The following is a 26,189-nucleotide window of genomic DNA, read 5'->3' as shown; positions in this document are numbered from 1 at the left end:
TTTATTTTTGAGTATAGTGTTAGGGAGTGTTCTAATTTCATTCTTTTATATGTAGGTGTCGAGTTTTCCCAGCACCACTTATTAAAGACACTGTCTTTTCTCCATTGTAGAGTCTTGCCTCCTTTGTCATAGATTAGGTGACCATATGTGCGTGGGTTTATCTCTGGGCTTTCTATCCCGTTCCATTGATCTATATTTCTGTTTTTGTGCCAGTACCATACTGTTTTGATTACTGTAGATTTGTAGTATAGTCTGAAGTCAGGGATCCTGGTTCCTCCAGCTTTGTTTTTCTTTTGCAAGATTGCTTTGTCTATTCAGGGTCTTTTGTGTTTCCATACAATCTGTAAAATTTTTCGTTCTAGTTCTGTGAAAAATGCCATTGGTAATTTGAAATGGATTGAATTGAATCTGTAGATTGCTTTGGGTAGTATTGTCATTTTCACAGTATTGATTCTTCCAATCCAAGAACATGGTATATCTCTCCATCTGTTTGTGTCGTCTTTGATTTCTTTCATCAGTATCTTATAGTTTTCTGAGTACAGGTCTTTTGCCTCCTTGAATAAGAATCATTGCTTTATTATTTTTTTCTGCCCAGATAAAGGCAGGCAAGTTCCATGTGATCCCAGTGTGTTATGTTAAAGAAGCTGATACACAGCCAGCGATAGGTTAAGTTTTTCAAGGTGGAAGGTTGGTAACTTGTATCTAGAGACTATGGGACCATACCAACACTTTCCCCCAGCTCTAAGAGTTGATGCTCTGGCCTTTGGGTACACCACAAGGTTTTTGTTCTATTTATTTTCTTCCCGTCTTCAATAAATAAAATTTTGGAACACCATTCATTCTTGAATGTCATTAAACTGTTTTATGGAATTCCATGTAATAAATTAACAGCTAATACCAATGGTGGTAATAAATTAATAAAGTGGCAAATGATGAAAATTGAAGATGTTATTGAGTTTTTCTGAGAAAAGATAATATTGCATTTTAGTGTGTTTTATTAACTTATTGCTGGGTAATGGAATGCAGCTTGTCTGTTATCTTAATTATGCTACTGAATTTTTTTTTTTTGTATTTTAAGTAAATCAATAACCACAGAAATAATTTATTCAGTAACTGAGATAGGTATTCATAAAAGATGTATTGATTTTAATAAATTTTCAGTTCAAAACAACTTATTACATAATATTTGAGAAGCACAGAATAGTGTATTTCACATATATGAGAAATATGAAGCATTGTGAGTATTCAGAAAATTCAAGGCCCACTCTCCATCCCTCCAACCAACTTAAGAGCTAGAATATTACCATTCCTGTAAAGCTACTGGACTCTTTCGTCTAGCATTGCTTTTCCTATCAAAATGGTTTGTGACAGGAATTTTCTAACATAACTGAAAATAGTAAGTATACTGAATCCTCCATGAACCTATCACCCAGTTTCAATGATTCTCAACATTTTTGCCAGTTGTGTTTCACTGACTCCGTCCATGTGTGTGTGCCCCCCAACCCTTTTTTTTTTTGAGGGTTTTAAAGCAAGCTCTAGATATGGCCTTATTTCTGTAGTGAGTACTTCAAATATTCATTTCTAACAAGGACTTTAAAAATGTAACCACAATGCCATCACACCGAAAAATTTTTCTTTAATATCATAAACTATCCAGTCAATGTTTAAATTTTCCCAATTGTCCAATAAATGTTCTTTTGCAGTTGGTTACTCTGAATTGTGATTCAGGCAGTGTCTGCACTTTGTACTTCATTAAAATTTTAACTGTCTTGGTTTTTCCTTGCTAAAGAAAGAAACAGGGTCTTCTTTCTTGTAGAATTTTTCATTTCTCTATTTGTCTTTTTCACTCAACCTGTGCTTCCTGTGACATCATAGGTAGATCTTAAGGTTTGATTAGGTCCCATTGAGGCAACAAGAAGTCATTGGTGATGTGTGTGCTTCCTGCTGCTTCAGTCTTTGTTCACATGATATACAGGAATAGAGGAATGCTCTGAATGTCAAGTACGGGGGATGGGGCATTCCGTGGGACAGCGAGCCAGCTTTAAAAAATGAATGGCAAAGGCGTAACAGGGAGGTTGCATCCTGTTTGGATTCCGATTTGGATAAGCTGAAAATAGAAAGATGTTTATGAGATGATCAGAAAATTTGATCACTGGTAGCATTTAGATGATATAAGATTATTGATTTAGCTATCATAATAGTACTGTGGATATATGTTTTAAATGCCTGTATTTCAGTGATACATACTAAACTTTTGAAACAACATGCTGCCTGGAATTTTCTTATGATAATCCATATATGAACAAAATCAGTCATCCATTGATAATTGTTGAACTAGGTGATGGGGTTATGGGGCTCTGTGTATTGTTTTCTCCAATTTGTATGTAATCAAGTATTTTTATTATGTTTTAAAAATTATGAAGGCTTTGCGACTACCTGACACCTAATCTCTTTCTTAATCATCTTGGTTTAAGAAAGCTTTAAGACAGAAAAGGTTTGGAGTCATTCAGTAAGGCTCTCATACTATTTCATTTTAGTAAGAAAATTACTGTGAGTCCCATGCCTTGGATGGACATCCTTGGTGAATTAACGACTTCTTTTGAAAGCGAACCCCACTCAAATGTGCCTGCATCAACCCTGCCTAGTATTTCCAGAACTTAAGTAAAGGGGCTCTAACTTTCCACACATTCCATGTCTCATACGTCTTTCTCTCCAGTTAAAGTATCTAATGTGTTTGATTCTGAAAACTCTGTAGCTTACTGTGTTTGTATCTAGTATCACAGGTATATTGAAATTGCAATAAAGCAGTGCAGGAGCTCGGGAATTGATTGTAAAATCCATGGTCTCATCCTGCTGGGACGGATACGTGCAGAGGAGGAAGATTTGGCTGCAGTTCCTTTCTTAGCTTCAGATAATGAGGAGGAAGAGGACGAAAAAGGCAACAGTGGGAGGTGAGAGCCATTTGCTGTTGTTGGTAGTACTCATGCCCAAACTCTCACTTTCAAAAGCCAGTATTTAATTGGAATGTATCTCATAATGAGGATAGTTTAGTGCCCATAGGACTATTTGTTAAATATTAGTTCATGTTCAAATCATATTCAAAAATATGATTTAATTTAATTTTAGGAAAAATTTAATGTGGAAACACATCGTATTTAGAAAAATTCACTTAAAAGGGAAAATAAAAATGTTTAATTTTTCTACCTGAAATATTATTGTTAATACTTTGGTATATATTCTTGTAGTTTTCTTTTTTATCTGTCCCTAATTGTGTTTTCCTTTGGAGATAGTGTGGTATGGTATGTATTTTACAGCCTTTTTTGTTAAGAATTTTGTTAATAACTTTTAAATAAAAAAAATTTTATTATAATAAAATATACATAAATTTACCATCTTAACCAGCTGTTAAGTGTATAGTTCAGTGGCATTAAGTAAATTTACATTATTTTGCAACCATGAGCAACATCCATCTTTAGAATATCTGTAGCATTAGTCTTCTGTTGTATAATTTTATCTTGTGCAATATTTCATCTCATGATTAAGTTCTCATTTACTCACTCAGTTCCTTATTTTGTATGAGCCCTGTAGTGATGACTGTTACTGTATTTATTCTTCCACCATATATTTATTGAACACCTACTCGAGGCTAAACCCTGTTCTCTGTCCTGTGAATGCTGTAGTGAACACGGTAAATAAAACAAGACAAACTCACCCACATTAGAGTGGCCTCCTGGCTGTGGGAAGTGCACGAAGGAGAAGGGCCTGGTGCTTTGAGCGTCTGCAAAGGAGCATTGGGCTGCAGGAGAGCAAGGAAAAACTCCCCCCATCAAAGCAAAGTAGTGGGCAGCCAGGGGTGTTGGCAGGGGCGCAGCGTATACCAAGGGTGAAGAAAGATGTCTGCCAGGTCTGTGCACATTTGCTTTTTATTCCAAGACCTGTATGGAGGGCTCGTATGCAGTGTCTGTTCTGAGCTCTGTTTACATCCCCGCAGCAAACAGTGCAGACAGTTACTGTCCTCAGATGAGTTGTCTTTTCACAAATAACTTGCTAACAGTGAAATGGCCAAGTCGATAGGTGTTTCTGTTGTATTGCTGGTGTAGCTGGGTCCTTGCAGATGTCCACTAGAGGCAGGCAGCAGTGCCAGCTAAGCTCTGCTGGTCACTGCCCTTAGCACTGAGTGCTTTCTAGTGTGTGACGTGAGCAGTCTGTCTTTGTGCAACAAAGGAGCTTGGCCCTGCAGTGCTATTAAGCACATACTCTCAATCATGAAGAGGTGGCCACTGTGGTGATAAATCAGGTCACTCTAGGGATCTTGGGCTTGGATCCTGTCCTGTTTCGTTTCGGAAGCTTTGCAAAGAAGTTGAAAAGAAAATAGTCTTATAACACTACCTTATCTAGAATAGACGTTATACTATATATCACACTTCAAACTGTTTGTGTCTACATGCATTAATTTGATTAACTGAGGAAAATGATATTTCACTTAAATAAATCATTGGGATTTTTAAGTGAAAGGATTATAGAGTCACATTTTCTTATTCGGTAGCTACTAAAATGAATTGGGCAAATATAATTAGTACATGTACTATATATGTGAAATAACCACAAAAGTTTGAGCTTTACTCACAGGTGAAATTTTTACACAGCTGGATACATTCACAAAAGAAATTCTAGATATTTGAATGTAATTTTTTTTCCCTGTTAGATATCATTAATGAGCTAATAACTAATGAATGGTCCAAGCAGTCTCCCACAGGGCAAGCCCCCAACTAGGGTGTGCCCTCACTGACCACCCGCTGGCATTTGTTCCCCCTGCTGATGCTTACATGGTACCAGTCCTTACATGTCTCAACACTGGTGGAATCCCCTACATATTTTTGAGTAACACTGTGTTACAAGGTATTTCAAATAGTTAGAATGTACATATACTTGCTCTCCTTTGCCTGGTATGGGATGAGAGTTCTCCTACCTTTTTATCCCCAAACCATAAAATTTTGATCCCTGAAAGTAAATATTCGTTAGTATGTAACACGTTAAAAAATCTTACCAATCTGTAAGCTAATCTCTGGAGTCTTCAGTTGTCTATTATAGCTTATAAAAATAGAACAAAAGCAAAAAGCCAAAACCTCAAACACAGAAGCAGCAGTTTTCTTACCACCTGGCATCAAACTGACAACCAGGCAAATCTAACACTATTCCATGTACTTTGTGTTCTTACCGTGTTCAAGAATTGATGGACTTTTCTTTTTAATTGATTCAATCTAATTTATTTCTGATGCACAACAAATTGGAAGTAACAATAGCCATTTTTCTCAAGTGTTAGCAGTATAGTTAACACTGAATGCATGGACATCGGTTGCTGTGATTTTGTCATTTAAATTATTTTTAAATTTAATTTTTATTTTATTTTGAAGAACGTGTGGGCTTTGTTGATCAAACTTTTAACCCATCAGGGGCAGGTCAGGAGATGGGATGAATGAGATGGCCTGTGCTTCAGGAGCCTCGGGGGGCTGGGCAGGCCTCCCCTGGCAGAATGGAGGTTTGGGCCTCCTCCTCCAGCGCAGCTGGCCAGCACAGTGGGCAGAGGGTATAAACGAAGAAATTTGCATTTTGCCTCAGGACATGTGTTTGTGTTTGAGTACATCAGAGGTCATGCGGCTACATCCATTTTATTATTTCTTTGGGGGGGAAAATATGACCAGACAGGGTTTGAGGGTTAGGGACATGGCCCCAGTGCCAGTCCCGGTGCTGATTCTTGACGCCGTTAACCAACATGCTCTCCAGTTACATCTGCAGTAGCTGTGTGTTAAGGTGATGGGCGGTAATTGCCGTAAAAGCAGTAAAAGCTGTCACGTTCAACTTGGTATACAAGAAGAAAGAGAACTGCACAGTGTCTGGAAGATCTCCACCAGAATAAAAAGCTAAGGTTAAATTCTAGTATTGAAAGGTAGCATACTGGTATCTAGACATTTTGACCCTCTGGAACACTAACTCCTGTATATACTTCAGGCTTTGTTGAATTAAAACAAAACTTGTAAGAGTTGTTTCTGATAGTAACCAGCAAACTGTGTGCTTGGGGTGGTTTTCCTTTTTATTTAAAAAAATTTTTTACGCTGATTGACCTCTATTTCTGTTTTATTTTTCCTTTGATTATAGCCTTATTAGAAAGAAGGCTGCAGGTCTGGAATCGGCGGCTACGATAAGAACCAAAGTGTTTGTGTGGGGCCTGAATGACAAGGACCAGCTGGGAGGGCTGAAGGGCTCCAAGGTACCTGCCCAATACCCCGTGCCCTCGCCACCCCGTGCTGCTCAGGCCCAGACAGGCCCAGCAACAGCCAGGCTTCTTGAAGTTTTTATAATGGTTTTTCCTTTTATATGTTGTTTTTAAAGTTGACTTTTCTTAAGTAATTCTTGACGTGAACTCATAGACATTATCAAATTTAGTTTCTGAGAAGCCTCTGTCCTTGGAAAATAGTGCACTTTAGATATAGTTGCATTATTGCTGTTTTGTAAACTAGAACATACACTTTAGAAAAGATTTGACAAGCACAGAGGTAAAAATCATAGAGTATAATTATATTTTAAAGAGTAGGTACAACAATTGATGCATTTGAACTAGAGTTGAATTCAGTGTGGCTCTTAACTGAGGAACAGATTCCTCCAAATTTTAGTGTCTGGAAACAGTTTCTTTTCAGATGAGCATCTCCACTACTTAGTATTCCATGAGACTTCACCCATCATAAGATCCCTTGTTGTCTGCATTGCCAAGAAGCTGAAAAGGAAAGTTAGAACTCATTCATTTTAAGTCTTGTGGTTCTAGTACAATGAAAATAATCTTATGGAATTCAGCAGCCTTGAGTTACATTTGTTTTTGAGGCCCCTGCCCTGCATTTGGAGATATATGAGACCCAGAAGCTCTGGGAGCCTCAGCTGTGACAGGGGCTGTCTAGGGGGTCCTGAGGGCATGGCCCGTTTTGGGGTTTGCACATGAAGGGTAGATTGGCGCTTCACGGTTGGGATGAACATCCTTCTTCCACAGTAGTAGTGACTATTTGATACTTTCTGACACATAGGAATCATAAAGGGCTTCTTCGACAGGGGCTTTAATAATTTTAAATTAAATCACACCCATCTCTAATGGGAAATTTAAGTGTATAATTTCTTAGTCAGAATTAGCAAGAATGAGCAGGACATGACCTGAAATAAAATGTAGCTTACCAAATGTTTGTTTATATCTTTACATTATGTGTATTTTATTTTCTGCCTTTTATTACGGATATTTTCAGATGCACCCAGGTAGAAAGAATAGGGACCTGAGTCCTCATGTCCCTGTACCAGCTTCAACAGTTGCAGATGGTCACATTTTTGTCTTTATTTTCTACACAGCCTCACCCCTATTCATTTTAAAGTCAATCTCAGTATATCATTTCATCTTTAAAATACTTGTGTATATCTAAGAGACAAGAAATTCTTTGGTTAATATAACCATGTAAATTAACAGTAATTCTATGTACCATCTAGTAAGATTACTTGTAATTTTAAAAGTGTAAATAACATTCTCTCTTTTCTCTTTTACTTTAAAAAAAATTCTTATTTTAGATAAAAGTTCCTTCGTTCTCTGAGACACTGTCTGCTTTGAATGTAGTACAGGTGGCTGGTGGTTCTAAAAGTTTGTTTGCAGGTATGATTATTCTAATATTTAAAAAGTTTTAAATGACGGTTAGGACTAAAAACATAGTTGTTGCATTGTGAAAAGTGAGTCCTTTCCTCACTCCTGTTCCTTGCAGTGACAGTGGAAGGGAAAGTGTATGCCTGTGGAGAAGCCACGAATGGCCGGCTGGGGCTGGGCCTCTCCAGTGGGACTGTGCCCATTCCTCGACAGATCACAGCTCTCAGCAGTTACGTGGTCAAGAAGGTGGCCGTTCACTCAGGTAAGGGCCAGGCTTCGAGCTGGTGCACAGATAAGCCTGTTGTTCGTGCTCTGTAATTAACTGGGGCCGTAAACCATTTCCCCTAAAGTGTCTTTGCATTCTTTTTCAAATTTTACTTAACTATTAGGAATAGAGGTTGGTTAATGTAAAACTCCAGGTGGTCTAGAGTCTAATTATTGTTGCTACACGAGGCTTCTTGGAGACCAGTGGTTGCTGGTGTTCCAGGCGTGTGGGGCATACCTCACCAAAGGAGGGGGCTTTTAATCTTGGAGCTGTGGTCTCAGGTTCATAGCATCTCTGCAGTCATCACATTCTGTGCTTAAATATGTGTTATTTTTCTGGGGGAAGAGCCTGTAACTTTCATCAGATTCCCAGTATCTGTAAATTCTAGTGATAAGAAAGAACCATTAAAAAAAAAATCACACTGCTTCAATTCAGGAAACTTTGAGTATCGTTTCAAAGCCCTGTGCTTGGCCTCTGAGGAAATGAACTGAATTAGATACAAACTGAGTTCGTGTCTATACTGGATAGGGTTAGATTTAACCCCTTAAAACAGAAAATCCAAACGGTAATGGCTTGAGCAAGATAGCATTGTACCATTCTCTGTAAAAACCTGGAGGTGGGGTCCAGGGCCAGTGCAGCAGCCCCAGTACCTGTGAGGAGCACTAGCTTGCTGTCCATCCCCATTGCAGCTGCAGGTGAACGTGTAAGATAGGCCTTGTCCTCAGGCCCACTCTGCCCCTCCAAAGAGCTTTTCTGGAAGCCTCACTCACTCCTGTCGCACCTCTGTCACCATCCTCTCTGGGCAAGGGAGTCTGGAAAGCGTGGTTTTTAGCTGAGCACGTTGCCCTGGATCATGTGGGCTCCATTGGCAAGTGATAGGGTGTGAATGGGTATTAGGGGCCTAGGAACTGGTGGACACAAGTGACAGAGAGGAAACGCTCTTCAGTCCTGAGCCGGGGTGGATGGACAGGGAGAGTGGGCCATGCTGGGGACAAAGCATAAGCCTATTGTTTTGGGAAGAGTGAGCATAGCGCCTTAATTGCAACTGATGGTACTTTTGCTTAAATAATTCCATTGTTGAGGTACATTTCACAAAAGCCTAACTGCCACTGCATTTGGTAATTTGTCTAATCACAAATGTACTTATTTTTCCATCTGAATTTTGACGTTTTATATATTTATTTATTTATTTTATATATTTATTTATATATTTATATACCTTTTATATATATATTTTATATATTTAACATAGCAGCAACCCCATTAATAAATAGCATCATTTTGCTGCTTCTTTGCGAGTAAAATTCTTTGTAGGACTTAAACTTTGTAGTTTAATAAATGTTCACTTATTTTATATATTTGTCACCCTGAAATGTTCATCTTATTTACTCAATTATTCAACACATATTCACACATACTGCATGCCAGGAAAAGTAGGTAGTTGTGCTGTTAACTTTTGTAAACCAACTTTGGCAGCCTCTCTCTGTGTGCATGTGGCAGGTGGACGGCACGCTACAGCTTTAACTGTTGATGGGAAAGTGTTTTCCTGGGGTGAAGGTGATGATGGCAAACTCGGACACTTCAGTAGAATGTAAGAATATTTTCTTCATTACTTGCTAATAAGAAACTGTTACTGTTAATAATAGTGAATGCTTTTTGATAGTTTTTTGTAGAAAATTGAGTAGGATGGGTGATTTATGAAAACGGAACTTAAAAATATATTTAAAAATTATCTACGAATGTGGTTTGGCCTCACATGTTCTGTTTTAAGGTTTGATAGTTAACTTAATCTAAAGATGTTGTTTTGACTAAATGTGACTCAGTGTTGATGTCCTTTTCTTTCTTCTTTAAAAAGGCTGGATTGATTATAGGGAATTTTATTTAATCTTGCTTTAGGAACTGTGACAAGCCGCGGCTGATAGAGGCCCTGAAAACCAAGCGAATCCGGGATATTGCCTGTGGGAGCTCTCACAGTGCAGCCCTCACGTCCAGCGGTGAACTGTACACCTGGGGCCTCGGAGAGTACGGCCGCTTGGGACATGGGGATAACACAACACAGCTGAAACCCAAAATGGTGATTATACGCATTTTTGTTGCTTGCAGAAAGTTTACCACCTGCTGGTGTCCAGAGAAGATAAGCTCCCAGTCTAGGACAGTGCATAAAGACATGAGCAGTATTGGCTTTCAGTCTGTGGGGAAAAATCCCCCTTGCTTTCTTAGTGCCTGTGCTTGATTCTGTTTTTAAATTTGTGATTGAGCAGGTGAAAGTCCTTCTTGGCCACAGAGTAATCCAGGTGGCGTGTGGAAGCAGAGATGCACAGACCCTCGCTCTGACTGATGAAGGTGAGTCCTGTCCTGACTCCACGTTGCGGGGGGAGGAACATGGTGAGACACTGGCCTAAAGTATATATTTTTAAACCTAGGTTTGGTATTTTCCTGGGGTGATGGTGACTTTGGAAAACTGGGCCGGGGAGGAAGCGAAGGCTGTAACATTCCCCAGAACATTGAGAGACTAAATGGACAGGGGGTGTGTCAGATCGAGTGCGGAGCACAGTTCTCCCTGGCCCTCACCAAGTCGGGAGTGGTGTGGACGTGGTACGTAAACGCCTGTCATCCGTCAGTGTGTCTGTTCGGGGCCTCTTAGGGAGGGGGAAACCTTTATTTTCTTCCTCGTTCAGTCATCTCTGTTTTTTAATTTATTTTGAGTTGAGATTAATGACAATAATACAAGAAAATTCCCATTATAACTGGGCTGTTTAGAAAAGAACACTGGAGAAATTTTAGCCCAACTTGTCTGTCTTGGTTTTTTTGGTTTGTTTATTTATTTATTTTTAATGTTTTTATTGGAGTAGAATTGCTTTACTATGGTGTGTTAGTTTCTGCTTTATAACAAAGTGAATCAGTTATACATATACATATGTCCCCATATCTCTTCCCTCTTGCGTCTCCCTCCCTCCCACCGTCCCTATCCCACCCTTCTAGCTGGTCACAAAGCACCGAGCTGATCCCTCTGTGCTATGCGGCTGCTTCCCACTAGCTATCTATTTTACGTTTGGTACTGTATATATGTCCATGCCACTCTCTCACCTTGTCCCAGCTTACCCTTCGCCCTCCCCATATCCTCAAGTCCATTCTCTAGTAGGTCTGTGTCTTTACTCCTGTCTTGCCCCTAGGTTCTTCATGACCTTTTTTTTTTTTTAGATTCCATATATATGTGTTAGCATACGGTATTTGTTTTTCTCTTTCTGACTTACTTCCCTCTGTATGACAGAATCTAGGTCCATCCACCTCACCACAAATAACTCAATTTCGTTTCTTTTTATGGCTGAGTAATATTCCATTGTATAAATGTGCCACATCTTCTTTATTCATTCATCTGTCGATGGACACTTAGGTTGCTTCCATGTCCTGGCTATAGTAAATAGAGCTGCAATGAACATTTTGGTACATGACTCTTTTTGAATTATGGTTTTCTCAGGGTATATGCCCAGTAGTGGGATTGCTGGGTCCTATGGTAGTTCTATTTTTAGCTTTTTAAGGAACCTCCATACTGTTCTCCATAGTGGCTGTATCAATTCACATTCCCACCAGCAGTGCAAGAGGTTTTCCTTTTCTCCACACCCTCTCCAGCATTTACTGTTTGTAGGTTTTTTGATGATGGCCATTCTGACTGGTGTGAGGTGATACCTCATTGTAGTTTTGATTTGCATTTCTCTAATGATTAATGATCTTGAGCATTCTTTCATGTGTTTGTTAGCAATCTGTATATCTTCTTTGGAGAAATGTCTTTTTAGGTCTTCTGCCCACTTTTGGATTGGGTTGTTTGTTTTTTTGCTATTGAGCTGCATGAGCTGCTTGTAAATATTGGAGATTAATCCTTTGTCAGTTGCTTGCTTCATTTGCAAATATTTTCTCCCATTCTGCGGGTTGTCTTTTGGTCTTGTTTATGGTTTCCTTTGCTGTGCAAAAGCTTTGAAGTTTCATTAGGTCCCATTTGTTTATTTTTTATTTTATTTCCATTACTCTAGAAGGTGGGTCAAAAAGGATCTTGCTGTGATTTATGTCACAGAGTGTTCTGCCTATGTTTTCCTCTAAGAGTTTTATAGTGTCTGGCCTTACATTTAGGTCTTTAATCCATTTTGAGTTTATTTTTTTGTATGGTGTTAGGGAGTGTTCTAATTTCATTCTTTTACGTGTAGCTGTCCAGTTTTCCCAGCACCAGTTATTGAAGAGGCTATCTTTTCTCCATTGTATATTCTTGCCTCCTTTATCAAAGACCAGATGACCATATGTGCATGGGTTTAATCTCTGGGCTTTCTATCCTGTTCCATTGATCTGTATTTCTGTTTTTGTGCCAGTACCGTACTGTCTTGATTACTGTAGCTTTGTAGTATAGTCTGAAGTCCAGGAGCCTGATTCCTCCAGCTACGTTTTTCTTTCTCAAGATTGCTTTGGCTATTCAGGGTCTTTTGTGTTTCTATACAAATTGTGAAATTTTTTGTTCTGGTTCTGTGAAAAATGCCAGTGGTCTGACTAACACTGGCATATTGCTTTGGGTAGTATAGTCATTTTCACAATGTTGATTCTTCCAATCTAAGAATGTGGTATATCTCTCCACCTAGTTGTATCATCTTTAATTTCTTTCATCAGTATCTTACAATTTTCTGCATACAGGTCTTTTGTCTCCTTAGGTAGGTTTATTCCTAGGTATTTTATTCTTTTTGTTGCATGGTAAATGGGAGTGTTTTCTTAATTTCACTTTCAGATTTTTCATCATTAGTGTATAGTAATGCAAGAGATTTCTGCACATTAATTTTGTATCCTGGTGCTTTACCAAATTCATTGATTAGCTCTAGTAGTTTTCTGGTAGCATCTTTAGGATTCTCTATGTGTAGTATCATGTCATCTGCAAACAGTGACAGCTTTCCTTCTTCTTTTCCGATTTGGATTCTTTTTATTTCTTTTTCTTCTCTGATTGCTATGGCTAAAACTTCCAAAAGTATGTTGAATAATAGTGGTGAGAATGGGCAAACTTGTCTTGTTCCTGATCTTAGTGGAAATGGTTTCAGTTTTATCTTTCTTGTTTAGGTGAGTTATATGTATAGGGTTTCTTCTGCTGCTTTGCCGTGCAAGAAGCCTAGTGATCAAATGGGTGGAAAACAGATTTCTGATTTCTTTGATCCCTGAAAAAGTTCATGTGTGTTTCTAGTGAAAGATTATTTTACTAAATCAGAAAGGAATGGAATATCCAGCTGACCACGGCCAGGCAATTTGATGGCCTAAGCCTGAGTATCATGACCCAAAGTCAGCTGAAGAAGAATTATAGCAGAGAGGTCTTCTAAGAGCCATTTGAGGTTGTGTGTCATGTTTTCAATCTCTTTAGATGAAACCTACCTCAGTAACTTAAATGTAAAACACACATGAAGGATCTTGCTAGCAGAATTAATTTGAATTAATGGTATACTATTTTAGAACAATTTGATAATAACAGTAATTTCAAAGACCTTGGGAACTGTTTATGATGTTATCATTGAGCTGGCTCTAGCGCTGTGGCAGTGAGTATTTTCCTGTGGGGCATTGCCGGCACCATAATCATGTATTAATATGCTCGCTTTTGATCTCCTTGCAGGGGGAAGGGGGACTACTTTAGGCTGGGCCATGGCTCTGATGTGCATGTGCGGAAACCGCAGGTAGTGGAAGGGCTGAGAGGGAAGAAAATTGTGCATGTGGCCGTCGGGGCCCTGCACTGCCTGGCAGTCACTGACGCGGGGCAGGTAAGCGGGCCTGTGACAGGTCCTTTTGTCTGTAGTGTAACGTGATGAAATACATGAATCCCGGTACTGGGGCACCAGGAGGGTGGGCTTTGTCCATTGTGTTCCTGTGTATATCTGCCTAACTGTCAGCATGGGTGAGCGTAGCCGGGAAAGAGCTGCTGACTGACGCAGGCTATAAAGCCATGGGGTTTCCCACTCTAATGCCTGATGGGGAGACATATGTACTTCATTTCAGAAATAAAGTTATCCTTGACAAGTGTCACTTGTTCTTCCACCATGAGAGGCCATCCCATGACAGGCTCATAGATGATATACTTTGATATTCCCTTATGACAACAGATCAGCACACTGTACTTTAATCGAAATGAATTAAACATGAATTATACTTTCTAATTCTGTAAAGCCAAGAAGTAAATTCCTTGAAAAGTGAGCATATTTTTTGGATCATTTTTCTTTGCAAAATAAAGGCAAAAATAAGTTACTATATTTAGTTGAAGAGGAGAACTTCCCTGCTTCCTATAACAGAACAAAATAGATGAATTCATTGGATTGATATTAAGTAAATACTCGTCTGTAGTCATCGGCAGGAATTTTGAAGTAAATTTAGAGCAAATGTTCTGAAATGCTGAAAAATTCAATTTTTTCCCCCTTAACAGGTATATGCTTGGGGTGACAATGATCACGGCCAACAGGGCAATGGCACGACCACGGTTAATAGAAAGCCCACACTTGTGCAAGGCTTGGAAGGCCAGAAGATCACGCGAGTGGCTTGTGGGTCTTCGCACAGTGTGGCATGGACAACTGTCGACGTGGCAACACCCTCTGTCCATGAGCCCGTCCTCTTCCAGACCGCAAGAGACCCTTTAGGTGCCTCCTATTTAGGTAACACAGATTTGTGTTTTCTTTGAGACCCCTCTGTATGCTATAGCGATGCCGTCGATAGAATGCGTGGTGTTGCTACCAGATTAGGGGTTGTGGCACTGGGCTAACTGCATTCGGAACCACAGCCACAGAATCATCGTGGCGCGCTGTGCTGTGACTTATGCTGGAAGGAAAACTTGAGAAGGGAGTGCAAGGCTGATTCCTGTACTGTGGTCAGGCCAGGTATGGCGGTGCTGTGCACATGTGCAAACAGGGGAGACTTTATAATAACCACCTGACATGTATAGGCACTTGGTATTTTCAATAGCTCTGTTTAGGTGTGATCACCATACAATAAGCCACACACCTTTAAAGTGTAGTTTTCATCCGCTTTGTTCTGTGCGTGCCTGGGAGAGCATCATCACAGATGAGGTAATGGACGAGCCCATGCACCACCCTGGAGTTCCCGTGTGCCCTTCGTAGACCCACCCTGCCTGCACACCACTGACTTGCTTTCTGTCACTATAGATCAGTTTGCTCTTCAGAGTTTTACATAAGTGAAGTCATACAGCTTGTACTTTTTTCTTAATCTCACTTTTTTCACTCACCATAATTATTCTGAGATTCATCCACATGGCATGTATCAGTATTTCATTCTTTTTTATTGTTGAGTAGCATTTTATTTATGGGTATACTGCAGTTGGTTTATTCATTTGCCTGTTGATGGACTTTTGGGTTGTTTCCAAATTTTGGCTATACAGATAAAATTGCTGTGAACCTTGTGTACAGGTCTTTATATGGACATACACTTGCATTTCTCTCTAGGGTAATACCTAGGAGAGGAATTCTTGGTAGATGTAGGTTTATCTTCTTAAGAACTGCAAACTGTTTTGCAAAGTTTGTTCTAAAGCTCTAGCTCCTCCATATTTGTGTCTGTACTTGGTGTGGTCAGTCTTTAATTTTAGCCATTCTTGTAGCTGTGTAGTGGTATCTCATTGTGGTTTTGCTTTGCATTTCCCTAATGACTAATGATGTTGAGCATCTTGCTTATTTACCACCTAAATATGTTTTAAGTGTCTATTCAAATCTTTTGCCTGTATTTAAACCTAGGTTGTTTGTTTTCTTATTGAGTTTTGAACACTTTTTATGTATTCTGGGTACAAGTCTTTCATCAGATACATGATTTGCACATATTTTCTCCCAATGTAGCTTGTCTCTTCATTCTTTTAGGTGAATTTTAAAGAGCAAAAAATTTCTAATTTTGATGAGTCCAGTTTATCCATTTTTATCTTTTGAGTGTTGTATTTAAACAGCCTTTGCCTGACTCAAGATCATAAAGATTCTTTTCCTGTGTTTTCTTATAAAAGTTCTGTAGTTTTAGGTATTTAGGTGTATGCTTGATCTTCAGTTACATTTCATATATGGTGTGAGGTATGGATTGGAATAAATAAATTTACTTATTTATTTATATTTGGTATATGGATATCTAGTTGTTTCAGTTGCATTAGTCAAAAACAAATATCCTTTCTTGATTGAAAGAATTTGCACTTGTGTCAAAAATCAGTTGTTTATGTATGTTTGGATCTATTTCTGGATTCTCAGTTCTGTTTGGTTATTTTTGTATTTTGATGCAAATACCACATTGTCTTGATCACTGTAGCTTTATAAAAGAATGAATTCAAGCTTTGGTAATCCTTTAGCTTTATTCTTTTTCAAGTATGTTTTGGGTATTCTAGACCCTTTGCATTTCCATATAACTTTTTTTTTTTAATTTTATTTATTTTTGGCTGAATTGGGTCTTTGTTGCTGCATGTGGGCTTTCTCTAGTTGTGGTGAGGCGGGGCTACTCTTCGTTGCAGTGCATGGGCCTCTCATTGCGGTGGCCCCTCCTGCTGCAGGGCATGGGCTCCAGGTGCGCAGGTTTCAGTAGTTGTGGCACGTGGGCTCAGTAGTTGTGGCTCGCGGGCTCTAGAGCACAGGCTCAGCAGCTGTGGTGCATGGGCTTAGTTGCTCCACGGCATGTGGGATTGTCCCGGACCAGGGCTCGAACCTGTGTCCCCTGCATTGGCAGGCGGATTCTTAACCACTGTGCCACCAGGGAAGCCCCTCCATATAACTTTTAGAATCAGCTTGTCAATTTTTATAAAATAGCCTACTTGGGAATTTGATTGCACTGACTATAGATCAATTTGGGACTTGCTTCACAGTATTGAATCTTCCAACCCTTGAATGTAGTATTTCTTTCCATTTGTTTTTATCCCTAAATATTTCATATTGTTCATCTGTTGTTAATGGTGTTTTAATAATTTCTTTTGTTCCTTGCTATTATCTAGAGATATTCAAGTTGATCCTTGCTAGTGTGTAGAAACACAGTTGATCTTTTTAAGGACATTTGGATTATTTTCAGTTTGGGGTTATTACAAGTAAAACCTGCTATGAATATTCATATTAAGGTTTTTGAGTCAGTCTTCCATATCTTGAATAAACCCCACCTGGTTTAGCTACTTTTCATTTCTTTGATTTTCTCTTGTTTATCGGTTTTCAGTTTTATTGGTTTCTGTTCTCATCTTTATGCTTGCTTTATGTTTATTTTCTATTCTTTTTCTAGTTTCTTGAGGTGAGAGCTTAGATCATTGATTTGAGACTTTTCCTCTTGTCTACTGTAAACTTTTAGTACTATAAATTTGCCTCTCAGCACTGCTTTAGCTACATCTCTCAAATTTTGATATGTTGTATTTTCATTTTCATTCAGTTATATATATGTATTTTAAGGACATATGAAAAGTAATTTTATTTTTGTTTAACCTTAAACTCGCCAAACTGCTTCATTCTTTGAACAGCATTTATCTTCTGTTTGATACCCAGGCTGCACTCATATTGGAAATTAGTGAAAACCACTTAGTGATTCCACTTTGAAGTTATAACCATACAGCTAGATGTTTTGAATATAAGCCTATCTATATGTTGGATAAACTTTAGGAACTCTTAGTGTCTCTTCTTTTACAGAAATTCTCTCTCTATCCTGATGTACTTTGGTTGATCTAGAAAACTAAAGGCAAAGGGCCAGAAAGATAACTTCCTTAAATGAGACAAAAGGAAAATTTTTCCAACTACCACTATAAATAAAAATCTTTCAAATACCAAATCAGTTTTCTCAAGTATACAACAAATTCTAATTTGATGGGTTTTTTTCTTACTACTTCACTTCCAACAGTGACCTATAAATTTGTTTAAATAATAATTAAGTACCTTTTCTGTTTCTTCAGAGTGAAAAAAATTAAATGATGTGTTGAAGATACTACTAAAAATACTTCACCTTTCAAATACGGTCCCTGTGTTGAAAATCTGTAGGAATTTTTCCAATTAACTTTCAAATCTTCCCACAACCTCCTTGTTTTTTAAAAAAATATCATCTTGGAAATAATTTGAATGAATGCTCTACAAATCAAGAATTGATTCACAAGTCCCTATTACCATAATCATCAATTTTAATAAGTCTCCTCAATATGTTTTGTATCAGTTTTCTTGATTATAAGATGAATATGGAAACATTTTTAATATAATAGAATATTTAATTATATCAGTTTCCCATGAAAACACAAGTCATTTAATGATGTTTATATTAGCCGTTTCCATTGGTTGGCAGGAGGCTCTTCCACTGAAGACTCCCATGGTTTCCATTCCACCATTTTTCTCACCAGACTTAGTTCATTTTCAACCTAAAGAATCACCTCTTCTAGTTGGCCACCCTGAAGTTGCTCTTCTAATTTTTTAACATCTGGTTCCACTTTAACCATACGCAGCTTCTCATTTGTAATCTGTTCTATGTACCTTTTATATGGTACATTTTTAAGGATTTGTCCAAGAACATAAGGAATCTTTGCATACAATATTTTTAGCCTGTGTGTGGACTCTTACATACCCACAGTCCCACAAGACCAGTGGTCTTCTTCAGCAAGCCCGCCATGACAGCCCAGTTTTATATATTTTAAAAATTTCTTTTCAGCTTTGTTTTTGACCTGTGGATTATTATTTTTTGTACCTTGTTGTATTCAAGTTGCCAAAAAAAAAAGGTTAAGAACTGTTACCTCTTTGTTCATGATGGATATTGGTCTGTAATTTTCTATTAGTATCTCTGTCTGGCCTCACAGAATGAAGTGGTAAGTGTTCCCTTCTTTTCAGTTTTCCTTTTTATTTTGTGTAGAATTGGTATTCTTTCAGTAGAATTCACCAGTGAAGACATCTGGGCCTAGAGTTCTTTGTGCAGTCTCTTTATGTTTTTTAACCACAAATTTAATTCCTTTAATAGATTCAGGGTTATCTGGTTTTTTTTTGTAGTAAGATTTTTGTCTTTGATGGAAGTCGAACTTATTGGCATAAAGTTGGTCTCAATATTTGCTTATTTTTCTTTTAACATTTGTAGACTCTGTAGTGATGTCATTACTCATTCCTTATATTGGTAATTGTATCTTCTCTTTCCTAGAGGTTTATCAGTTTTATTAAGTTTTTTCAAAGAACAAGTTATGGTTTCCTTGATTTTTCTTCATTGTTTTTCTGTTCTCTATTTCACTGATCTCTGCTCTATCTTTATTAATTCTTTTCTTCTAAGAAGCTTAGGATCTTCCTACTTTTCTAATGTGGACATTTACTTTTCTCTCCTTGATTAATTGACCTTGCTATCATTATGACAGATTACCCTCTTTATCCCTTTGCTTTGAAATTCTTGCTTTAAAGTCAAATTTGTCTGATATGAATATAGTGACTCTAGCTTTCTTTTGACCAATGCTATATAGTATTTAAACTATGGTACTCCATATACAATGGCAAACTATGGTATATCTTTTCCATTCTTTTACTTTTAACCTACTAAAAGACACTTCCTTGTACGAAACATATCGTTGGATTTAGCTTTTTAATTTTTTCTCTGACAGTCTCTAATTGGGGTGTTCATTTCACTTACAGTTAATGTGATTATTAATGTATCTGTTTTCAGTCAGTATCCTGCTATTTGTTTTCTGTTAGTCCTAGCTGTTCATTTTTCTTTTTCCTCTCTTTTTTTTTTGCCTTTCTTTGAATGAATTGTTCTTTATGATTTTATTTTCTCTCCTTTGTTTTCTTTGAGCTCTAACGTATTATGTTATTTTAGTGATTGCTTTAGGATATATATTATACACCTTTAGTTTATCGTAGTCTACCTTCAGGTGCTTCTACACTTCCATGTGTAGTATACGAATTATACCACAGTGTATCTCTCTTTCTTCCCTCCTAGTCTTTGTGCTGTCGTCATTACACATTTCTTTGTATGCTGTAAATGTGACGGTTTTTAAAATTAATTCTCTTTAAACATTAGGTTATCTATTTAAGTGAATTAAAAAGAAAAGAATATCTCTATATTTACTCACGTCATTCCCATTTCTGGTGTTCTTCATTCCTTTGTGGAGATCCATATTTCCATCTGGCACCATTCTCCTTCTGCTTGAAGGACTGACTTTTTTATGTCATGTCGCTCAGGTCTGGGGTTCCTCCTTTCAGCTTTTTATGTTTGCAATATATTTTAGCTGGGTACACAATTTTAGGTTGACATTGTTTTCATTGAGACTTTGCTGTCCTTCTGATCTTTGTTCTTTTGTACGTCACATCTTGTATCTCAGACTACTTTTAGGATTTTCTCTTTCTTTCCATGGTTTTTATCTTCATGGTTCCTGTGCTTCTGGGTCATTGTGCTTCTTGGATCTTTGGGTTTCTAATTTTCAACAAAGTTGGACGTTTTTCAGTTACTATTCTTCACAAAAAATTTCTTTCCTGTACCTTTCTTTCTCCTCTTTGGGAGGTTTATTTCTACGTATATTAGGTCTCTTGAAGTTGTTCCACAGATAAACGACATTGTTCATGTTTTAACTTCCTTTTTCTGTGTTTCAGTTTGGATAGCTTCTATTGCTATGTCTCCAAATTCACTTGTCTTTTCTTCATTTTCTAATGCGCTGTTAATGTTACCAAGCTGTTTAAATCTCAGACATCCTAGCTACCTCTCTCGAAATTTGATTTGGGCATTTTTATATCTTTCATGTCTCTGGTTCTCTTTTGAACATATGGAATAGAGATATAATAAGTGTTTTAACCTGTCTGCTGATTGTAATATCTGTGTTAGTTCTGGATTGTTTAGCTCAATTGGTTTTTCTTCTTATTTCCAAATTGAGTGATATTTTCCTGCCTTTCTGCCCACTGGGTAACTTTTAGTTGGATGCCGTACCTTGTAAATTTTAACCTGAGTGTTGCTGGGGATTTTTGTATGTGTATAAATCTTCTTGAGCTTAGATACAGTTAAGTTACTCTCAAACAGTTTGATCCTTTTGGGTCATGGTTTTGGATTTGTTAAGTGGATTCAGACCTGATATTTGCCTGGGGCTAATTATTCCCACACTGACTCAGTGTCTTGTGAATTATGAGGTCTTCCCATTTGGCGGATGGGAGCAGGCACTAGCTGGGCCCTCCATTTTCTCCCAGCCTCTGTGCTGGGTCTCCAGTCCTTTCATGCAGTTCTTTCTTTGGCTTTGGGCAGTGCCCTTTTATGTAGGCACCCATCAGCTTCTGCTGCATCCTTAGCTGGGTGAGTGAGAGCACCTGCACATCTCCAGGGCACTCTCTGGGCAACTTTCTCCTCTCGTCCTGTCCTGTGAACTTTGGCCGCATTGGACTCCCTGGCTCTGAGCTCTACCTTCTCTGCTCACAGAGACCACTGAGCTCCACCTGGTTCTCTCCCTCTGTTGAGGCCTGGGAAGTCTCAGGGCAGTGAGCTGGAACATGTGTCCAGTAAGACTGTATATGGTGAACATCTTGTCTTCTCACCATTGTTTTGGATTATTTTTTGTTTTACATTTCAATGATAAGAAAATACAGATAGTTATTGTAGTATTTTCACAGCTTACCTATGTGTAGCGTAAATTGTTGTAAGTGTATTTTGCAAAAGTATTTATATCTGTTTGCAGTTACAGTGAACCTTTGCTGAAAATAGCTTCTTTAGGTAAGTATAGATAATTTTTTTAACTCTGAAAGACCATTAATGAAACTAATATTTAATCTGTGAAATAGCAAAATGAAGATTGCAGTGTGTCTTGGAACTAAACTGAAAGGTCAAATTATAGAAATAAAGAAAACTGTGATCTTAAAAATTGAACCGAAATTTTATTTTCCTTTTTCAGGTGTGCCTTCTGATGCTGACTCTTCTGCTGCCAGTAATAAAGTCAGTGGTGCAAATAATTCTAAACCAAATCGCCCCTCTCTTGCCAAGATTCTCCTGTCATTAGATGGAAATCTGGCCAAACAGCAGGCCTTATCTCATATACTTACAGCACTGCAAATCATGTATGCCAGGTAGGCTCGTTTGCTAACTTTTGAAATCCCACAGCTCTGTAAGCTTTGGGTTTTTGTAGTTTTTTGATGGAAAATACACATTTTTTTTAAATACTGTTTTTAAATACTGTGAGTTCTGGGTCATACACCCTTTGATGGTGAATGATGGTATCTGTGCTTTCTTTAATGGAGGTTGAAATATGAATTAGAAAATCAAGTTAAAGAACATTTTCATTATTCTTTATGGCCAATAAACTTTAAACATATTTTGGGGGATGAGAGGAAGAATCAGTTGTTACTACTATACAGTGATGTTTAAGACACCTGTCCTCTCCTTCACTTTGGATAAGGCAGTTTTGGTAGCGCTGTCTTTTCCACCGTTTTGCTGCTGTTTTCTCACAACATGAATAAGTGCCCCATCCATCAGTGTATCGTGGTTATGGATCTGATGAATAGAAATTAATATTTACACAGGAACATTAGTTTAGACCAAAGACTGACTTAGTCGTTGAGAGGACATTTAGTCCTTGCTGTCTTGTGTGAGGCACCTTTGGTATTTGGCCATCAGTAAACACAAAATTACCCTCAGGCTTGAACAAACCAAGAAGATTTCTCAGGGAAATACAGAGGCTGATTTTTATGTCTGCAGTTTTTCACCTGTCATCACTGTGGTCATTCAATAAATAAGATCAGGAGTAAATATGTTAGCTTTTAGTCGATGGATAGTAATAACATTCAGTATTTTTCTAAAACTCTTTTTATACTTATCTTATAAAAATGAGGGGGTCCTTCAATAAGCGCTTGTCCTGCCCCCTGACTCTTCCTTCCTGCAGAGGTGAATGGCAGCTCACTGCAGGTCTGGCTTTCTCTCCTGACAGAGACGCCGTGGTCGGGGCCCTGATGCCAGCTGGCATGGTTGCCCCGGTGGAGTGTCCCTCGTTCTCTTCCTCAGCACCCGCTTCTGACGTGTCTGCCATGGCCAGTCCCATGAATGGAGAGGAGTGTGTGCTGGCTGTTGATATTGAAGACAGACTGAGTCCAAATCCATGGCAAGAAAAGAGAGGAGAGGTAAAAATAAATGGTAAAGCAATAAAGCAATACTTGATCAGAAAGGAAAAGGTAGCTAATTTGTATCTAGTAAAGTATAAGTCATTCTTTCACTTAATTCAGAGTGTTTTTGTGCCTACTGCTGTGATTTTTGGCTTGAATTAGAAAACATTCTGTTTGCAAAAGGAGCCTTGGAACTTCCCTGGTGGTCCAGTGGCTAAGACTCCATGCTCCCAATGCAGGGGGGCCTGGGTTCGATCCCTGGTCAGGGAACTAGATCCCACACGCATGCTGCAACCAAGAGCTTGCATGCCACAACCTGCCTGCCGCAACTAAAGAGATCCCGCAGGGCTTCCCTGGTGGCGCAGTGGTTGGGGGTCCGCCTGCCGATGCAGGGGACACGGGTTTGTGCCCCGGTCCGGGAAGATCCCACGTGCCGCGGAGCGGCTGGGCCCGTGAGCCATGGCCACTGAGCCTGCGCGTCCGGAGCCTGTGCTCCGCAACGGGAGAGGCCACAACAGTGAGAGGCCCGCGTACTGCAAAAAAAAAAAAAAAAAAAAAAAAAAGAGAGATCCCGCATGCGGCGACAAAGATCCCGCGTGCTGCAACTAAGTCCTGGCGCAGCCAAATAAATAAATATTTTTTAAAAAAAGAGCCTTTTTCGTGTGTAGATGGAAACAGATTATTCTTTTAAAAAGTTGCTAAATGCAAGTGCACAGTTGTTTATCTGAAGTTCTGAAACCTGAAAGCTCCGAAAGCTAAAGATTTTTGTAACTTATTTCAGGGAAAAATCCAACTTGAAGAGATGGGAGCTCATTTTAGTTGTTTTCTTGTGACCCGTTGTGACTATTCATAGGTTCTCCTGGGAATATGAATATGGTTGATTTTGCAGGGCTGTCCCAGACCCCGCTGGAGATGGTAGCTGGTGGTGTCAGTGCCTTGTTACCTCTATAAAATCTGGTATATTCCAGATGGCCCAAGGGGTAAGGCTTTTGGAGTTGGACGGGAAGTGTGCCATGTTGCCAAGTTTCTCCTTTTCTTCTTCATTTTAGATCGTCTCTTCTGAGGATGCTGTGACCCCCTCCGCAGTGACCCCATCTGCTTCCTCAGCGTCTTCTCGGCCATTTATCCCAGTAACAGATGACCCAGGAGCTGCCAGCATCATTGCAGAAACCATGACCAAAACCAAAGAGGTCAAGGGGCTTTCTTCTTTAACAGTTCAGTTTGAAATAATCTTAAGTGTCCACACAGGTTGCAGAGGTAGTTCATAGAAATGGAACATGGTGTAAGCCTGTGTACTACGTGGTATACTCCTAGGTACCGTCGACCTAGGTTCTCCAGTCGTTAGTGTTTCTAAACCTTGGCGGGAGCGCTGTAGGACACAATCCCCAACTCTCCTTAATGTTTCAGTGCATATTTCCTGAGTATCAGGACATTACCATTGATGCAGGATTACTTTCTGTCCATAGACCTATTCAGATTTTGCTCACTGTCCCAGTAGTATCCTTTGTAGGTCTAGGACCCAGCCCAGGGTTGAGTGTTGTGTCTTTGGTCTTCAATATGGAACAATCCTTCAGTTCCTGTTTTTGTCAGAAACACCACAGGAATGATGCAGGGTTCTTTTCAGTGCATCCCACTGGGATGTGTGCATTGTTAATTTGCTGCATTACAGGTGATGTTAATTCTTACTATTTTGTTACAAGTATCTGCCAGATTTCTCTCTTGGAAGTTAATAAAAGTGTGTTAGTAAGTATTCATGGGGAGATACTTTGAGACTGTGTTACTACCTTATCCCTTGTCATATTTTCACCTACCAGTTTTTAGTATCTTGATGATTCTAGCTGGATCCATTATTACTGTGGTAGTCGTCATGTGGTGATTTTTCAAATTTCATCATTCCTTTTGGAATATCACTGTTGCGGTTCTTCTGTAAGGGAGAACTTTCCTTTCTCATCTCATCTGTCTGTCTGTCTATTGGTGCAGATTCATGGGATCCTGTTTTACTCAAATAATGACATACATCATTTGACACCCAGATTGCCCCAGACTTGGCCATTGGGAGCCCTTTCCAGCTGGTTTGTCCTTCTGATGTGTCCCCATAATTCTCTGAGCACTTCCTTACTTTCTAGCACAATAGTGTTCCAAACTTATCTTGCACCTACCCTGCCCTCGCCCTGGAATCAGCCATTTCTCCAAGGAGCGCTGGTTCCTTTTAGTGGATCAGAGAATTTAGAAACAAGATCTGGGAGCTTGGAAAGCTGATTGCTACTGGGTGTCCTTGGTTTAGGCCCTCTCAGCAAACAGACACACACCCCCACAAGCATTTATTTCTCCTTTGGCATCTTATCTATATAATGAAAACCCTGAGTGGTTCAAACCAATACTTTAGTTTTCAGTCCAACACCACAGGGTTTATTCTTGCTCTCTTTCTATATTTTAGGTATATAATCCTTTTATATGTTGTTGGATTGCTTTGCTATTTTGCACCTATATCTTCTCCTGATTTGGGTTAAAGTGTAATACTGGTCTCCTGGAATGAGTTGGGCTGTGTTCCTTCCTCTTCTGTTTTTTAGAAGAGTTTGTGAAATTTTGGTGTTAATTCTTTAAATATTTGGTAGAATTTTCTCTGTTCTTAACATGTTCTGATTATTCTTATATTTCCTTGTTTCCTGGCACAACACAAAATTCTAGGTTCAACAAGATGTTTTATATTTCAGCACAGAAATCAGATGTTTCCCCAAGGGGTCTTGGTTCTTTTTAATGGAGAATGGTACTTAGAAGCCAAGATCTGGGCCTTCATGCGCTCACTGCTGTTGCGGGGGCTGCCGTTCACAACCGCTCTTCCTGGGCAGAGCTAGGAAATAAGCGTGTGTGCATGCATGTGCGTGTGTGCGCGCGCATGTGCGCGTCCATGCAATAAGTTATACACATTAATATTTATTTTGTTATATATCTACATATAGTGAAACTGCAGCAATACAATCAATTCTAATAACTGCACAGGATTCATTCTACTTTTCTCCATTTCTGTGTTGAAAACTCTCCTCTCTGAAAGGGAGAAACCTGGCTCCTGTTAGTGACCGTTTAATAACTTGCCCTTAGGTAGCTACCCTCCCATTTTTTTCTGTCCTTCCTCTCCCACACGGACACCCCCCCGTCGCCTGCACAGCTTTTGGCACTCAGAACCAGCCTGCCCTCGGCAGGGATAACCTCTCACCCTGCT

General features: G+C 39.0%; 1 protein-coding gene and 1 pseudogene across 4 annotated transcripts in view; one reads left to right on the top strand and one right to left on the bottom strand.

Annotated features, from left to right (window-relative positions):
* The window catches only part of HERC2 (HECT and RLD domain containing E3 ubiquitin protein ligase 2), a 226,554-nt gene that overhangs the window by 149,826 nt on the left and 50,539 nt on the right, over nt 1–26,189 (top strand). For all 3 annotated transcript variants that reach the window (XM_082630800.1, XM_082630799.1, XM_082630798.1), the window contains 13 exons: nt 2,776–2,951; nt 6,157–6,268; nt 7,600–7,681; nt 7,788–7,931; nt 9,435–9,525; nt 9,831–10,008; nt 10,196–10,277; nt 10,358–10,529; nt 13,564–13,708; nt 14,365–14,590; nt 21,769–21,940; nt 22,798–22,987; nt 24,019–24,159. In XM_082630800.1, the coding sequence (XP_082486926.1) occupies nt 2,776–2,951; nt 6,157–6,268; nt 7,600–7,681; nt 7,788–7,931; nt 9,435–9,525; nt 9,831–10,008; nt 10,196–10,277; nt 10,358–10,529; nt 13,564–13,708; nt 14,365–14,590; nt 21,769–21,940; nt 22,798–22,987; nt 24,019–24,159 (1,911 nt within the window). The remainder of the gene's footprint in view (nt 1–2,775; nt 2,952–6,156; nt 6,269–7,599; nt 7,682–7,787; nt 7,932–9,434; nt 9,526–9,830; nt 10,009–10,195; nt 10,278–10,357; nt 10,530–13,563; nt 13,709–14,364; nt 14,591–21,768; nt 21,941–22,797; nt 22,988–24,018; nt 24,160–26,189) is intronic.
* On the bottom strand, nt 18,187–18,536 carry LOC309809750 (NADH dehydrogenase [ubiquinone] 1 alpha subcomplex subunit 5-like; annotated as a pseudogene). Its single transcript has one exon. The product of its transcript is annotated as an NADH dehydrogenase [ubiquinone] 1 alpha subcomplex subunit 5-like (transcript).

Source organism: Mesoplodon mirus, assembly GCF_964341445.2.
Source record: "Mesoplodon mirus genome assembly, chromosome: 8".
In the NCBI taxonomy this organism is placed as follows: Eukaryota; Metazoa; Chordata; class Mammalia; order Artiodactyla; family Ziphiidae; genus Mesoplodon; species Mesoplodon mirus.
Note: the sequence above shows the minus strand (reverse complement) of the source record. Positions and strands in the feature narration are given on the sequence as shown.